This window comes from Diadema setosum, chromosome 5, assembly GCF_964275005.1.
Source record: "Diadema setosum chromosome 5, eeDiaSeto1, whole genome shotgun sequence".
NCBI lineage: Eukaryota > Metazoa > Echinodermata > Echinoidea > Diadematoida > Diadematidae > Diadema > Diadema setosum.
Genome location: NC_092689.1, coordinates 30,167,830 through 30,185,504, shown reverse-complemented (window position 1 = coordinate 30,185,504; position 17,675 = coordinate 30,167,830). Strand labels below are relative to the sequence as shown.

Below are 17,675 nucleotides of genomic sequence, written 5' to 3'. Positions count from 1 at the left end.
CCTGGTTTTGAAACACTTAATAATTCAGGGCTGTGCTGGAAAAAACTTTCATGTGATCAAAAAGTTGACTGAATTTTGAAAAGTTAAAATTACTACCTATATACCAAATATAGTTGATTGATGAGTAGTAAAGCAAACAAACCATAAACATCAACATCCATATTTATTATTTCCTGCAGCATTTAATGTAGTCCAAAAATCGACGATTGAAAGTCTTGAAATATAGCAGAACCGGGATGGAAAGATTGAAGATTAGACTATTTGTCAATGTTCTTCCATTATTGATAGATAGAAAAGGAACACACATTCTATTTGGTCAACAATTTATGCAAATTTTCATACCCGTGTAAATATTCTTCAGATGTGTCTATTTGTGCTTGTATGTTTTTATTGTGTTGTGGCTGGAAGTGTCATTAACCCGTTGAGGACAGACTGATTTTGCTACAACACACATTTCCCATTGACACCTGCCCGAGTATACTCGGGACTGGTCCTCAAGGGGTCAAAGAGTTTGTATTTCATGCTAGAGTGTTTATAAGAAGTTTGCAATCTCTCATAATGACTTATGGCAAAGAAAATGTTGTTAATTGCTTCCTTTGTGCCTGTAGTAGAAGAGTCCTTACCCATTGGTAGAATTTTGATAACTGCTTTGTCCGAACCAATTTTTCTGACTAGTCAAAACTATTTGCCCCAACCCTACCCCTGCTGCAGTTCCACGAGGACAGGATCTACCGCCATCTGGAGCCCGCCTTGGCATTCCAGCTGGAGATTAACAGGATGAGTAACTTTGATCTGCACCTCATGGACAGGGCCAACTACCGCATGCACCTCTACTTGGGCTCAGCAAAGGTACGGTCCACGTGGTAGAATTTGATTAGGCATAATTGGATGGCATGTAGTAGGGTCAGATAGGATTAGATAAAATTGGGTGGAATAGGATCAGATTGGATTAGGTAGATATAGAGTGGATAGCCTTGAATAGGATCAGATAGGGTGGGATAGAATGGGGTGACATAGGATCAGGCTGGATAAGGTAAATATAGAGTGGATAGTCTGAAATAGGATCAGATAGAGTGGGATAGAATGGGGTGACATAGGATCAGACTGGATAAGGTAAATATAGAGTGGATAGTCTGAAATAGGATCAGATAGGATGGGATAGAATGGGGTGGCATAGGATCAGACTGGGTTAGGTAAATATAGAGTAGATAGTCTGAAATAGGATCAGATAGGATGGGATAGAATGGGGTGGCATAGGATCAGATTAGATCAGGTAGATATAAAGTGGATAGCCTGAAATAGAATCAGAAATGAGTGAATAGATTGGTGTGGCATAGGATCAGATTAGATCAGGTAGGGAAAGACAAGATTGTGTGGGATTGGATAGTTTGTTGGGAAGGGATAGTAAGGTATATGACAGGACTTTGTGCGTAGGATTAGATTGGACTGGAACATCTGGGAAAGAATAGTATAAGAAGGGATATTAGGAGATATGATAGCACTTGATAGTCCAGGATTAGATAAGATTGGACCGTGTGGGGAAGGACAGCTTGAGGATTGCAAAGGATAACATAGTGGAAATGGAAGTTAACATTCACAGGATTGGGTGGATTGGTTTTGGTTGGTTGGGGTAAGATGGTTTAGATAGAAAGATAGTGATTAAAAGAGATGGGATCAGAGTAGAAAGGGTAGTAAGGGATAGGATCAGATAGAACTGGAAAAAAGGTCAAGGTATCAGTGTCTTTCCAACAGGATGTTTGACATCTATTGAGGCTGACTCCCTTTTTGTCTCTAAAGCTTGTCACTTTGTTAGAATTTGCTCATATGCCCCCCCCCCCAAAAAAAAAAACAGCAACAAAACACCAAACATGTATCCCTGGTGTGGTTGTTAGGATGCCCTTTTCTCCCATTTGATGACTGTCTGCATATGTGAGTACTCAAAACTGTGCATTAGCTACAGGTTTGTGGTTCCTAGTAGCCAAAGAGATGTTGGTCCAAGCCCTTACAAACTTAATGACACTGAATGTGGAAGCGCATTTTGGCTCACGATGAGTAGTAGTGTTATTTTTTGTTGTTCCGGACAGTTGTCACTTGTTGCTAGGACTCCATGTCACTGCGACTGAAATTATCGATCAAATGCTTTTGTGTCATGACGTAGTTATTGACCCTGACATAGGCGAATGGCTTGTCTCAGCCAAACTACACTAATCTATCACCACTGTTGTTATTGTGAATGTCAGTCCCACAGCTGTAAAATGATCTACCTTCAGGGACCTTTCTTTTACCTTCTTTATTTTGAAGGAATCTTGGCAGACTTTTTTTTTTTTTTTTCACGCATAATTACGGGACTCGCTTTCAGATTTTGCACTTGGGCTCCTGTATAAAATCAGTTCCGATAGTATTAAGACTGATACATACTGGTATATGTGGATCAGTGTTTGGTGTTTTGAGATGGTTGAGTGATTTTATGTCAACGGTGTGGCGGAGGGAGACCTAAACATTTGGAGATCGAATTTTACCCATGCTTTGCAGACACATACTGCATTGTATATTATTATAATAGTTGCTATGAAAAAGCTATTGATCATACCACTGTCCAAGTAAGTCTTGGGATTTCTTTGTTGACATTTTCCATTATGATGTCACAATTGTTTTAAACTTTACTGGACATGTTGTACTGAGCTGGAAATGTATTTGGTGATTTTAGTTTTTCTTGGGCTTCTTTTCCCCTACTATAATTTGTCATGTACACAGTATGTTCATTTATTTCATGTGGCATTGCTGGTAATAAGTATTAGAAAGTAGACATAAAGTATGATGGATACACCCTTCTCTTTGAGATAACAGAGTGCCCAGTTTGTGTCAAGAGATTTAAACCCTTTCTTTTCAACTCAAAGTGCAAAGCTGAGGAAACATCAAATATGAGGAAAGGTATATTTTCTTTCAAATCAAGATAGAGTTTTGTTATTATGAAATTCTGAATGTTTTTGTCAAATAGATATATTTGTTGCAAATGCAAACTTGATAAGATGACAATACCATCACTCATGAGTCTTTCCATGAGTTTGTACCCACCCCAAATAATGAAAATCATGTGGGTTTTCCTTTTTTGAAGTAATATAAGAACTGCAACCCCTCAATTTAATGATACTGTAGTGACTCTTACAATTTCATTACAACAAATTCTAAAGTTGATGTAAAGTCTGCAAAAGTTTTGGGGTTTGATTTCCTGTCATGAAAGCAAGGATTGAATTTATATGATTCTTATCTGATTGTATTCTATGTATCAAAGTGATCTTGAACAATGAGTGGTATTGCATTTGTACTTCCTCATTTACAAACTTCTCACGCCACTCTCCGTCGGCCACTAGCCAAATACGAGATAGACAGGTATTGTTCCAGGTTCATGAAGTGTAGCCCAGTTCACTGCTTCATGCAGCACTGCAGTAATGGATCGCAGTGCTGGTTCACTTCTGACCAAATCAGGCTATCAACCTGCATGTGGATAACCCCAGACCTGCTATGGGATTTTACGGAGCAGGCAAGGCCCTATGAGAAACCAGTCCCCGAACAACTTCTGGATGTGAAATTACCTTGAGCAATTTTTATAACCGTATTAAACTGTGCTTTAAAGGGACTATGCAGTGCAAATGCATGTTGACTGGTATTGATTCATGATATCCTGGTCTTTATGGCCAAAAGAATATCTAAATATGTGCTGTATATTTTATAATAATACTCCTACTATTTTCTCTTCAGATTACTTGGATATACACCCACAAAATACCTTCTAAACTTAAATTCAGCTTGAGATATCATCTGTCAATCACTAGTAAAGTACTGGGGGGTGTGTTTCATCAATTTAGTCAGCGCTGACAAGTTGTCAGTCTCTGACAATTTCAGCAAAATCCTTGATTTTGATTGGCTGAGATGCTCTGGTCACTGACTGTTACTATGGTTATTGTCAGAGACTGACAACTTGTCAGCGCTGACTAACTTGATGAAACACCCCCCTGATGTGATTAACAAAACACATTGGAATGCATCTTTCCCTAAACCGAGCATAACTTGTTTGTTTCCCTACAGTTTCATTTGTTATTCATATTAGTAAAATTTGAAGCGTGCAAGTTACGCTCATTCTAGGGGAAGGTGCATTTAAATGTCTTTTGTAATCATATTTATAGTACTTTTGCAATGATTGACAGTAATGTCACAGGCAGAGTCTTGATTTAGAAAGTTTTTTGCTGGCATATCCGTATAATCTGAAGAAAAAAAGTAGAAGTATTATAAAATGTATAGCGTGTATTCAGAGATTCATTTGGCCACTAAAGTGATGTTGAGGCTGCCATGAATCAACCCAAGTGAACATACATTTTATATTACATAGTTCCTTTTAATGTGGATCGTTTGTATGATGATGCAGGCACACCACGTGTCCTCCAAAGACGAAGTACCCGGGCAATTGGAAAGATGGGCAAAAAAGGTGATAGGCTCACTTTACAGATGGGTCTTTTTGTATGGTATGCACGATGGCAGCTCGTTGATGAATGCTTTTGGTTCTCCTTTGTGTGACTCTGGTCAATGAAAACTTATGAGTTAAGAGTATCCAGAGTCACATTTATGTATGATGTGTATATCAAAGTTTGTAATAACCGGTTTTCTGACACGAACCGTACAACAATTTCTCGTTTTGCAGTTGGTCTACTCACCTATAGATCGTGACTACCACGCTGGCAGCGCTGATCAAATCCCCACTGATTTGCATGTAAAGTTTGGACATCCTCGAATTCATGCTCCTAACCAATGTTTAACCATTTCCTAAGCCTTAGATTTAGTGACACACCGCCTGTATTGTAAATTAAATCCTCAAGAGAGTGCTGTTTGCAAGTTCTGTTCACATCAAAGCTGACGTAGCTTGTCATCAAAATTCTCAATTACAGTGACATGCAGCTATGGAATGGTCAAAGGAAGGAGTTTTGAATGATAATGCAAAGTTTTCCAAAGTCATTTAAGAGTTGAAGCAAATTCCTTCCCGCTATTTTGTTTAATACCCAAATAATATATCATGTTCTGCCCAAGTGAAATTATTATTGTTTTGCATTTCAATTCCAGGTTTGTTCATTTCCATTGTACATTCCTCAAAATATCGCAATTAAGCATTGAATATGCATACTGCAAACCTGACATCATTTGATTGACACTACAGATCCAGGTGTGCCCGAGTTATAAATATTTCTTAATCTTTTTTTCTAAATTTTGCCTTTCTGAAAAATTGCACTAAAATTGTTTGAACTAAAAATAAAGCTTACCTAGAATAATGCCCAAGTAAGTTTACGGTAAAGAAATACCTAATACTGAGTAATTCATACAGTATATGAACTAATGGCCAAAATTCTTCTTTTCTGGCAGGCATAAAAATTCCAACTGGCATTGACTTGAAAAAAGTTTATGTTAGAAGCAAATATGAAGACAATGATGAATGTGAACAGGACTTGAATTTGTTGTTTTTTCTTATCCCTTTTCACTATCCTTGTAGCACTTCTCGATCTAAACACCTCTGTCTTTCACCTGTTTCTGTCTCCGTCATTTTGCTGTGTAGCTAGCGAAGAAATCCGATTAACGTCTCCCGTTTCCCCTCCATAGAATTGTACGCTGTATCATAAGCACTTCAATACCATCGTGCGTTACGACTTGAGTTGATATTTTGAAATGAATTCCTTGGAATGAATATCCTTTATAACCGTGTTTACGTCACAAGATACTTTATGCATACATTTGTCAGTAGAAAGATTGGTTAGGTATCAAAGCATGGGTTTGTTGGTGATAAGATAATGTATACATGTTGAATTTTTATCACATAGCTGTACTAGGCATTACCATTTTGTTCCTTGTAGCAGTGATATTGTAATTCATGTACTTGTACATACATAATATACACTGTAGTCTCTTGTTTACACTGTATGTGCAGTTCATGATTCAAAGAACGTTGAATTGCATTGTTCGAGTGCACATGTGCAGTACTGTAAAAGTTGACATTTTCATGCGAGTAATTTCTCGAGCTCGGTCTTACGGTAGTCAAAGACATTTTTTTTCATAGCAGTGAATGCAATGAAATTCACGAGCATTGTAACAGCATACTAACCTCTTTGTGCAGGGATTTCTGCTCAACTTTCACCACAAGAATGCCTCACAGCAGCAGTAATTTTCTCTATATCCTTCCTTTGTATCACTCATACAGTACATAGTATCTGGCATGGTATTTACTCTACCCCTGTCAAACATACATGTTATACAAATAATGAATGTTTATGAGTGCAATGGACAGAATATTTCATGAGGGGAGAGATGAAATGATCCATTCAGTGAGGCGCAGCCGATTTGAATGGCTCAAAGATGTCATCCTTCACCGAATGAAATATTTTGTCCATTGCACGAATGAAAAACATTTACGATTTGTTTTATATAATGCCTAAAATAGATCCTTGTCATTATTTTGATGTTTTATTAATTTAGAAAGAAGAGAGAATCTGAGATCGTGAGAGTGCTCACTGAGCGCTTTATGCTAGCGCGCTGTCGCATACACACTGCAAACGCAAGTGTTTTGCAATAACATGCGTAGTGTGCCGGGCTCTCTAAGTGCGTGCAATGGAGCAAATCGTATGGATCCAAGATTGCACGGTAAATGGAGCCAAAATTGCATGGATGATGACATTGTGCTGAATTGGGACATATGATCAATGTCAAACAACCAATCAAATAACAAGGATCTATTTTGGCGTAATATAAACTTGTATATTGAATGGGAGTCTGTGATATATATTTATTAACACAATCTGCAAAGATTCTAACATGACATTTTATTCTGTATTATATATATGTACATATATATGCAAAACTTTGATAAAGGATCATGGTGTTGGGGAATGATTACTAACATGTGTGTTATCTCTACTGATGTGTCAAAGCACTGTGTAATTCTTGCATTGTGGTATCTCTCTTTCCCTCTTTCTACAATAACTCCTGTTTGTTCATGTTATGCCACCAAAATTACCTGAAAAAAAAAAATGGAGCAGTACACCATACATTTTGCTGTGCACAGCTGGTATGCATATATAGGGAACATGGAGTTGGTTTAGAAGCCAAGTATGGCAATGTTTTTCTCCTAGCATAATTTTGTTTTGTGACTGCGAGATTGCTGGCAATGTGGTATACTTGCTGTCGTTAGATTTCAAATGCCAGCTGCTGGCACATTGAAACATAGAATACATGTACTTCAAGCACACTGCAGATCAGCAATAATTTCTTTGATAATGAAGCAAAATTTGATTTTGCGCTAGAATGTGTGCAAAGACAGATGTGAAATCATCTGTAATTCCAGTAAACATTTTTTTTTTGGAAATTCTTTTTATTTTTTTATTTTTGTCACAAAGAAGGGGATCAAGAACTGTCAAAATTCTATTTTAGTAGGGGCATCTTGGTGACAAAAGAAAGAAAATGCTTGGAATTATTTATTCACAGATTTGTTTGTGATCTTTTAGGAAAAGCTTAATTACTGCCTGTGAAGTCTGTGTTGAGAATGTTTTGATGTGATGTCCAGTTATTTCAACTCTTTGCAACAAATATTCCCCTGAATCTATCCATGTCCACGCCTTTCTACTCTGGGGCCTTTTGTCTGAATTCGCAATTACGAGTAGAATCTGCAGTTACAGCATGTCTGTTGTATGCAAATTTATATACTTGCCAGCTGAGATTAATTGTGACAATGAACATATGATGTTGTGTATTGAAATGAATTTTTTCATGTAAATAGATGTCATCTGTATCATTTTCTGAAATGAAGATGCTTTAAAGAAGATGGATTCCCTTTACTATGGAAATTGATGAAATTAAACTAGCAAGTGAAAGACTTTTGTTATTTGTTTTTTGCAGAACGGAAAATCATGAAGGAGTTGTCCTTCAATGCCAATAATGAGTGACCTCCTGGCATTTGAGTGATCAAAGTTTCTTTATAAATTAATAATGTTGCATAAATTTTCACTGATTTATTGCTCTTGTTCAGCATTTTTCGTGCATTCTTAATCTGTGGGTGCATTCTTTATCGACAACTAGCCAGCCTTTGTGTGAATAGCATCCAGTCAATATTGCAGCACTATGCAAATCAGCGCACGCAATTGCATTTCAGTGATAATGCTGCTAACAAAGATGCTGACGATAGAGATTAGACATTGACAATGATGATGATGTGATGCCAGATGTGAACGATCCTTATATGTTTCATTACGACGATGATGATAATGAAGACGAAAGAAATTAAGACAGTGATGATGATAATTGTAGAACTGAATGATCCTCTTATTTTTTATTTTGAGCAGGTGGAGAAGGGTCAAGAGGTGACCGACTACCGGTTCTTCCTGCGGGCCATCATCCGCCACTCGGACCTGGTCACCAAGGAGGCGTCCTTTGAGTACCTCCAGAATGAAGGAGAGCGCATGATCCTGGAGGCCATGGATGAGCTGGAGTTGGCTTTCTCCCATCCAAATGTGAGCTTCTTTCCACCTTCTCACTCCCCCATTCGTTCAAAATGAGCTTGACTTGTGCCAACTATTTCATTATCATCTTCTTTTCTCGCTTGTCGTCTTGATTTCTCTATCATCATCATCATCATCATCATCTACTTCCTTCCTCCCAGCTGCTACTTCTTCGTCTTCTTCACCACTGTCATCTTCATCGTCCTCTTCTTCATCTTTCTCTTCTTTTCCTCACTGCTGCTTTTTCCCTTCTTTTCCATATTCTTTTTTTCTACTTCTTCTTTTGTCTTTTTTCTTACTTTTATTCTTCCTTGGCACAAGCTTGATTGCTTTTCTTTCTATTTGTTTTTTTGTTTTTGATTTTCATTGCTGGTGTTACAAAGGTTCCTTATGTTGCAAAGTATCAACTTTTTGGATATACATTTATCTATTGATATCTGAAATTATGCTATTGCATTTTTGTCAGCAGGATGACTTTGATTTTGACATCTGAAGAATTGCAAGCCAGAATGTGTACAGCGTAATATTGATTGTACCTCATCATTCAGCGTTAGAGCATGAAATCTTTTCAACATGTTATTTTGTAGACAGCAGTGTGCAGTTACTGTAACTACTGACCTGCCTATTAAAAAGTGGCCTGCTCGATTTGAAGGATGAATTCACAAGTCCTTTGTTCATTTTGTTTTCGTTTTTTTTTTTTTTTTTGTTCTAGTCCAAGCGTACAGACTGCAACCACATCTTCCTGAATTTCGTGCCCACTGTGTACATGGATCCAGTGAAAGTGGAGGACAGTCTGCGCAGCATGGTCAGTCGCTACGGCTCCCGCCTCTGGAAGCTTCGAATCCTGCAGGCAGAGCTGAAGCTCAACGTCAAGTAAGTTTCTCCCCTCGGGCATATTGACCTCAATGCGAGGAGGAACAGACGTATAATACAGGGATAGAGAAGAAGAATCATACGAAAGCTTTTAAACGCAACATCTCAATAAGAGGCATTAATCAGGGCTGCATGTTGTTTGACACTGTGGTCTTGTTTGCAGTATTTAAGTTGGTTGATATTTTCTTCTGTCAAGGATGATGTAGTGAGCTTTCGAAGTCACCAACCCCTGTTGGATACATTTCCGTATTGGCCTACATCAGCTAATGTTACGTCCAAAAGGTCTCCAACCAGTTTCCAGGTTTGTCATGGGCAACTGTTAAATGCAGAAAATGTTTATGTGAGGAAATTGGGCTATTGATGTGTAATCATTGATAAGAGTAGATATGTGTGTGAGTAAATAATCAACTTCACCATACAGGGATTTGATCTTTATAGCAATTTGCAGAATAGATTAGTTTAAGGTAAGGCAAGTCATAGCCTTTACATTCAGCAGAACCTTTGTGAATGATTAGAAATAATTTAATTCTTTCGTACCTGTATTACTCTTGCACTTTATCATTATCTGTGTTGGCCATGCTTTAGTACAGCATTTTGTATGATGTCCTAGTAGTATCGCGTCCGATTTTGTTTGTAGTTTCACTCAATCCTCCCTCTGCACTCCAACTCACTGCAGGCTGAGCTCACACAGCGAGCCCATCCCGCTGAGGATCTTTGTGACCAACGAGTCTGGCTACAGACTGGACATCAGCACGTACAGGGAGGAGACAGACCCAGCCAGTGGCCTGGTCAGTATTGCCGTCTTCTAACTTGTCCTTTCCTCTAGGGTTGTGTGAAGTTTTGTAGTGTGACCTTGTATAGCGCACCTTTTATCTTAAATCAGTACTCACGGCAAGGGAATACTAATAGTGAAGGTGACAGGTTAGTGTGAATGGATATTTGCATATTTGCATAAATGACACAAAAGTGGAATATTTGGTAGGTTTTTCTCTTCTTATTAGTAATTAAGAAGTTGACATCATTCTCACGGAATGCTGTAAAAGTGGAAATTTTTGCAGTTTGGAAATGTTTTTGCTTTTTGCAGGACACAAAACTACCGAAAAAAAAAAATTCTTTGTTTGTTATATATAATACCATTTCACATTTTGATTCTGAGGCACTGAAGAACCACAAAATTCATCTAACCCAGCCAAGCATAACTTATTACTCACCTGAAAATTTCCCACTTTTACAATACACTTGAATATATATAAACAGACTTGGTAGTACCTGTCAATGGTTTGATTTTATTCTGTTAGATTTACTCAATTCTAGTATTTTCATTTTGCAAACAAACAAATAGACATAGTGTCATCCTTGCTTTGGTCCATAATGGAAAAATAATGATACAGACTGTAGTCCTACATAGTCCTAAATGTTGCAGCATGGATTGTTACATTTATGAAACATGTATTATTTCCTGATCTTGGAAAGAAATTAGGGTAGATTTCTTCTTGTACGTAATTAACAAAAACAGAAACTTGCAAATGACCACCATCTTTGATATAAAAGTTATTACTTGGTCATTCTGAGTAGCAATATGTTGCCTGTCATGGCGGTTGGCCAGACTTTATATACCCTATATGGCACTCATGATGATTTGTGAATGGTGCCGTCTACAGGTCAAGTTTGTGTCATACGGCCCGCGCAAGGAGGGTGTCCTCCACGGCCGCCTCATCAACTCGCCCTACATGACCAAGGACCACCTGCAGCTGAAGCGATACCAGGCCCAGACTCTCGGCACCACCTACGTCTACGACTTCCCCGAGATGTTCAGACAGGTAAAAAGATTCATGGTGTTGTCTATGAATGTATGTGGATGTACAATGTATGCTGTGAGCAGATCATCCCGTTAATAGCTGGAAAAGTTTGGCTGTAGGAATTGAACAAATCAAACACCAAAATGATGGTGATGGTAACAGTGATGATAATGTGGGAGAGGAGAAGGATGAAGACAGGTGACAGTAATGATAAATCAATATCGATATGAATGTAATTGATATGAAAGATATTTATGGAATTTAAATGAACGTAGTATTGCAGTCATTATTGTATCGTACTACCACTATTTTTGTTACCCTGTGTCCACCTGTACAGGTGATGTATAGTGTACATGAGGTTTATCTGTCCCAAGATGCTTGTGGATGCTTGGTTATGGAGAATGCAATTTATTTCTCATATGCAAAAATAAACAAAAAGCAACAAAAAAGTAAGGAGTATCTGAGAATAAACAGGGAAGGACATGACAGTTCTGGGGGATTTACTCATTGCCAATATGATGTCAAGCTGAAAGGAGAAACACTTGCATGGGAGTGTTAAACACAAGTGGATAAGTCACTATGAGCATCCTCATTCTATTTTCCTTGTGAAGAACATTGCCCTGATGTGGGACCAACACAAGAAGGCTCATCCTGACGCCAAGATCCCGGAGGAATTGGTAAGACCAATCTGCTATCTTTCTCTCTCTAGACCAGGCTCACTCTCCTTCACTTGTAATCTGATGACCCCCTTTTTTTTCTTTTACAAGACATTAACATACAATTGCAAGTATTTGTGCATATAAAGGTGAATTTGATTAAGTTGTATAAATTTGTCTTTAATGTAATATATTTTTTATGCAGTGGTGCAAAATGAATATTTATATATAAATTTTATATTCTTTGAAGATATAGGCTTAATGTCAGTTGTGCAAGGTTCAGAACCTGCAAAAATATCTAGCAATATTTAAGAGGTTTTTTTAATAATTTTTTTTAAAAGCAAATGACAGTGCATAATTGTCAATAAAGCTTAGAGTCTTTTATAGTCAACAAGTGTAGCCCTGTTGGTAGCTTGTCCACTTCAGGTGCAGGAGGTGACATGGGGCAATCCCCAAAGAGGCACTCCCCAAAGAGGCACTCAGTGCCGGCAGAGGATGGGTGTTTGAATGCCTTCTTTCCTCTCTGACGGGGTAAACTCTCTGCCCTCAGGTGGTACAGCATCAAATGTTGGAAACACTCACCCATGAATGTAAAGAGTCATCGGGTCATATCACTCCTCACGAAGTTACATTTCCTTCATGGAGGTGTTTCTCTAGTATGAATTGAAACATGATCTGTGATGAAATGTCTCTTATTGCATTGGGTACCTCAATCTGTTCTGTGCGGATAATGGAGGGGAGCTGTGTTTATTATTGTCTCTTCATCAGATGACAGGTACCGAGTTGGTGCTGGATGTTAACAACGACATCCAGGACATGAATCGCATGCCGGGAGAGAACACGGTGAGTTGGATGGACATAATTAAATCAACATGAATGTGACTGCTTGCTGAACTCTGAGTTACTTTTAGTGGGCAGTTTGGTAGAAGAAAATTATAGGGTAATGTTCTCATGAGTTGTAGTCAAGTTGTCATGTGCATAGTAAATAAGATTTCTTATTAATGATAATGATACTAATAGTAATTTATATTATGCAATATGATCGTCAATTTATTCTCTGTTTGCTTGACATACAAGTTGTAGAAGTCAGAGATTCTGTGCTGTGATGACAGCATATGAGGGCAAATGTAATTTGCGCCATGGTGTTGCCATGTTGAGTGTGGTGTAAATGAAAAATGTCATGTTGCTTTTTGAATTTGGACATTCATACCTACACTTTGTATACTTAATATCTGTTTGGCTATCTGTCTGTGTCTGTATCTCTTTCTCTCTGTCTCTCTCTTTCTCTCACTCTCTCCCTGTCTGTCTGTCTGTCTCTCTGTCTGTGTGTCTATCTGTCTTTCTTGGTATGTCTCCCTCTGTAGGTTGGCATGGTGGCTTGGAAGTTCACCTTCAACACTCCCGAGTACCCCGAGGGTCGGGATGCCATCGTCATCGCCAACGACATCACCTTCAAGATCGGCTCCTTCGGCACGGAGGAGGACTGTCTCTTCCAGGTTGGTGTGGCGTGGACAGATTTTGATGATTCACTGTTTGTTTGTTTGTTTGTGTGTGTGTGTTTGTTTGTTTGTTTGTTTGTTTGTTTTGCATGTCCATGTCCATGTGCCTTAGTCAGTTTGTCTGCCTCTCAGATTTTTTTTTTTCAACATTTTTCCCTACCCAATGAAACAGAAGGGAATCCCATGAATGTCTTGTGTACAGTTCATGTGACTATCAAGAGACACTTGTTTAGGTAACAGAGATCTGTGTGCACAGATCTACCTTTCAGTTTGGACCATTGAGTATGTATGTCTGCTGTTACTGAAATAGATAAATAGTACTGAATGTAGCTTTTCATTGAAATGCAAAAGACATTTCTACCTAATTTCATATCAGATAACCATGTTTGTCCATCACCCATCCGTGCTGTACTAATATATATGATTTCCATCATACTCTTTAGTAGTATGAAGATTTTTTTTCCTTTAAAAAGATCAAAATTGACTTTATGAAGAAGAGTTTTCTAATTCAGTGATATATTTCTCTCAACTATTGTATTAAGAAAAAAAGATGGGAGACCATAGAATATTTTGTAAATGCCTCATCACTGGTTGATTTCAATCCACAGAAAGCATCGGATGTGGCGGTAGAGAAGGGTATCCCCCGAATATACATCGCCGCCAACAGTGGGGCGAGGATCGGGCTGGCAGAGGAGGTCAAGTACCTCTTCAAGGTGGCCTGGGATGACAGCAAGGAGCCAGAGAAGGTGAGAAGAATGGGTGGTGTGTGACGTGGATGATATACTTTCTTCTTTCTCTTCTACTTCTTACTCGTCCTCTTATCCTTTTTTCATATTCTTCTTTATAGTTTTCTTCTTTGTATTCTTCTTCTTCTCACTCTATTCTCCTCCTTCATATTGTACCCCCTTCGTATTCTTCTCTGTATTCTCCTTTGTATTCTTCTCCCGTTCATATTCTTCTCCTTCATATTCTTCCCCTTCGTATTCTTCTCCTTCATATTCTTCTTTGTATTCTTTGTTATCTTTTTCTTCTTCTGTAACCTTCAAACAGCTATGCGGCCTATCCCAGTTTCTTTTACACTGAGGCTGTAACGACAATGCCGTCCTGGAATTTTCAATTTGTTGTTTCCTTGGAGCGAGGCTTCTATCAAAAGACTTGATTTCAACTTATTCTGAACATCCGAAGTGTGAATGATGAAGACTGAAGCAGAATCAGTCTCTTAACCCTATTCTAACTGGGGGGGTCCCCCCCCCCTCGACGTTTCGCGCCACGATTTCGCAACGCGCAAAGATTTTGCCGCGTCGTTTCACGACTTTTTTAATTGAAGTCTCCCGCATATTTTGAGACCAAATTTGCGACGTCCGGGTACACCATTTTGAAGTTACGTAATGTTTTGTATATGCATGTCAACCAAAAAACAGCTCAAATTCATGATATCGTGTGCAAATCCAATGCAAATTGTGTTTTTTGGTTAAATTGATATAAATTAGATTATTTCAACTTTTAACCATTGAAATTAATCAATTCTAGTGTAGATAAGCCTGAAAAAGTGCCTGCAACAAATTTTGGCAAAAAAACAATAGAAAACAAAAGGTCGAAAAAACAACGAAATACATAAGAAATTAACAAAACAATAAAAAACAAAAGAAATTGATTTCAAATGTGCTAATTTTTTACAAGAAAATTGTTTGATTTGTCTTGAGGAATTCTGACACAAAAATTTAGCAATCCTCCAGTCTTTTTATTGGAGTTATAGGTGAAAATATGATTTAATGCACAAATTTACATAATTAATTTATTAAAAATAGAAAGGCAATATTTTTCTATTGTATGACCATGTTATCTTGTAGTTGACATCCAGCTCTAGCTTCAGGCAAAATTTCGCGGCGATCGCACGATTGGCGGCCGAGATCTGCAGGGGGGGTCAAATTGACCCCCCCTCAGTAAAAACTTGGTCTCAAATAACCCAGTTAGAATAGGGTTAACGGATGTTCTGCCCAGAGACTCATAAATTCCATAGTCTTGTCTCACGCAATACCAGTCATACAATGGTTGATTCAGGAATGAGACCTAAACTGTATATCTTGGAAGATCACCAATTATCCATCCCATTGACGCAAATCCTCAAAACATTAGTTGATTTATTTTTGATGTTTTCAATGATATATTTTTTTCCCCTTGGGGACAGGGCTTCAAGTATTTGTACCTGACGCCTAACGACTACAAGAAGCTGACGCCTCTCAACTCCATCCGAGCAGAGCACATCACAGAGGATGGCGAGTCACGATACAAGATCACAGACATCATTGGTAAGTCATGGGGTGTGGGAGTGAAGGTACTGAGATTTTCACGAGTGTCGATTCATGTAATTTTCAGATTTCGTATGCTTTAAAAAGGAGGAATGTTTGCATGCATTTTAGTTCTGCGAAGTTTGTGAGAGGCAAGATTTGCAAAAATTAAAATGCTTGCTAAAGCTCTTGTCTACACTCTATTCATTGAATGCCAGTGGCAATTCATGAAATTTTATGCCGTGAAAAAGGCCGTCGGCTCCAATTCACGAAAATTTCATGCCGCAAATATATCTTGCTGTGCAATGTCCATCCTAATCTAGTCTTTGTTTTTTTAGATGTCCTTTGTGAATCAGTTGAGATTGATGGTGTGATTTCTGTGTGCTCCAAAATTGATGCACTGTACAGCAGCAGCATTTCGAGAAAAAAAAATGCAATTGGCCATACTTGCTCAATATCTTGTTAGACCCTGTATCACACCCAAAATGTATTGCCTCCCAAGCATGAATGTGAAAATAGCACACACATTTTCCAAGTCAGCATTGATGTTCATGCTGACTGGAACATTGAAAACTCACCTTTGACCCGATTATGCTAATGACTGTGTCAATTTTGCATGTGATTGACAGGTAAGGATGAAGGTCTGGGCGTGGAGAACCTGAGGGGGAGTGGCATGATAGCTGGTGGGTCTTCCAGGGCCTATGAGCAGGTCATCACTCTCAACATGGTAAGAATGGTATTAGTAACTGGAGAGTAAGTTATGTGTTACGCAGAGCTTCTGCTACACTGTAATGGAGTGCTCTATGAGAAATGTGTTTCTATGCCATGAAGACTCCTACTAATTTGAATGGAAACCAGTCAAATTGAATAGTTTTGTTTCCAGTCAGATTTTATCAGTTATCGTTTTTTAAAGATTGTTAGCTTATATTTTATCAATGCAATTGGTATAAGTTCATGTGCATTCGGTTCATGATGGGGTAATTGATGCTTTAGAGACCTCCTTGTATGTCAAAGTTTCATTTAAACGCAGTCATTTACATGAATGATCAATTATTTTCTGTTTTCCTTCAAGAAATTGAACTCAATTTCATGGGAATGACATCTACTCAGCATATGACCAGCTGTTCAGTATCTGCATTTATTTTGTGCTAGGCAATACAGGCATTATAGGCAGTTTGTCAGGGAGTTATGGCACACTTCACATTATAATTACCTATGCATATGCGTTCTGTACTATTATCATCAACTGGAAATAGTTTAATGCAGCGAATGGTTTCAGCTGATAGATCAGTTGGGCATTTGGTATGTTGACCTGTTGCAAAGCCACTTGGAGCATCAACTTCCACAGGTTTCTTGTAATTTGAATAAGTTATATATATCATATCCTCAAGGTATAGATGTGCGATTAACTTCTATGTGTCTTTCAGACAAGCATCGCCATGGTAACCATCTTAAAGACAAGCTTCAGTAAATCATATCTAATGATAATTCTGAAGTCATCTTTCTCATTTGTGTCGTTGAACAGGTAACGTGCCGTGCCATCGGCATCGGATCCTACGTCGTTCGTCTCGGCCAGCGCGTCGTTCAGATCGAGAACTCGCACATCATCCTGACGGGAGCGGCGGCGCTGAACAAGGTGCTGGGCCGCGAGGTCTACACCTCCAACAGCCAGCTGGGTGGCATCCAGATCATGCACAACAACGGCGTCACCCACGACGTGGCCCTGGACGACTTCCGCGGCGTGGGCACCCTCCTTCAGTGGCTGTCGTACATGCCAAAGGTAAGATCAAGATACCGGTACAGAGTACCAAAATGTGGCATCATATCTATTCATTGACATGGAAACTAGTTCTAAACAGTCTCACCTAGCCCAAATATCTGTGATTACCATTATTGCTAGCCATGTTTGCACCTGGTTCCAACCAAAAGCTATGACAAAAAGACGGTGACATCATCAGTTCGGTACTCTATAGACCAATTCGGTTTGGGTGCTGTTTTTCGTGGTAATTTGTGCACTGACATAGCAATGCAC

At 38.6% G+C, this 17,675-nt stretch overlaps 1 protein-coding gene across 1 annotated transcript in view; it reads left to right on the top strand.

The window, feature by feature from the left end:
- The window catches only part of LOC140228674 (acetyl-CoA carboxylase-like), a 91,247-nt gene that overhangs the window by 58,645 nt on the left and 14,927 nt on the right, over positions 1-17,675 (top strand). Inside the window, exons 30-41 of the mRNA XM_072308936.1 lie at positions 712-849; positions 8,373-8,540; positions 9,241-9,401; positions 10,078-10,189; positions 11,063-11,221; positions 11,812-11,877; positions 12,625-12,699; positions 13,221-13,352; positions 13,964-14,101; positions 15,544-15,664; positions 16,273-16,370; positions 17,169-17,423. Coding sequence (XP_072165037.1) covers positions 712-849; positions 8,373-8,540; positions 9,241-9,401; positions 10,078-10,189; positions 11,063-11,221; positions 11,812-11,877; positions 12,625-12,699; positions 13,221-13,352; positions 13,964-14,101; positions 15,544-15,664; positions 16,273-16,370; positions 17,169-17,423 — 1,623 coding nt within the window. The remainder of the gene's footprint in view (positions 1-711; positions 850-8,372; positions 8,541-9,240; positions 9,402-10,077; positions 10,190-11,062; positions 11,222-11,811; positions 11,878-12,624; positions 12,700-13,220; positions 13,353-13,963; positions 14,102-15,543; positions 15,665-16,272; positions 16,371-17,168; positions 17,424-17,675) is intronic.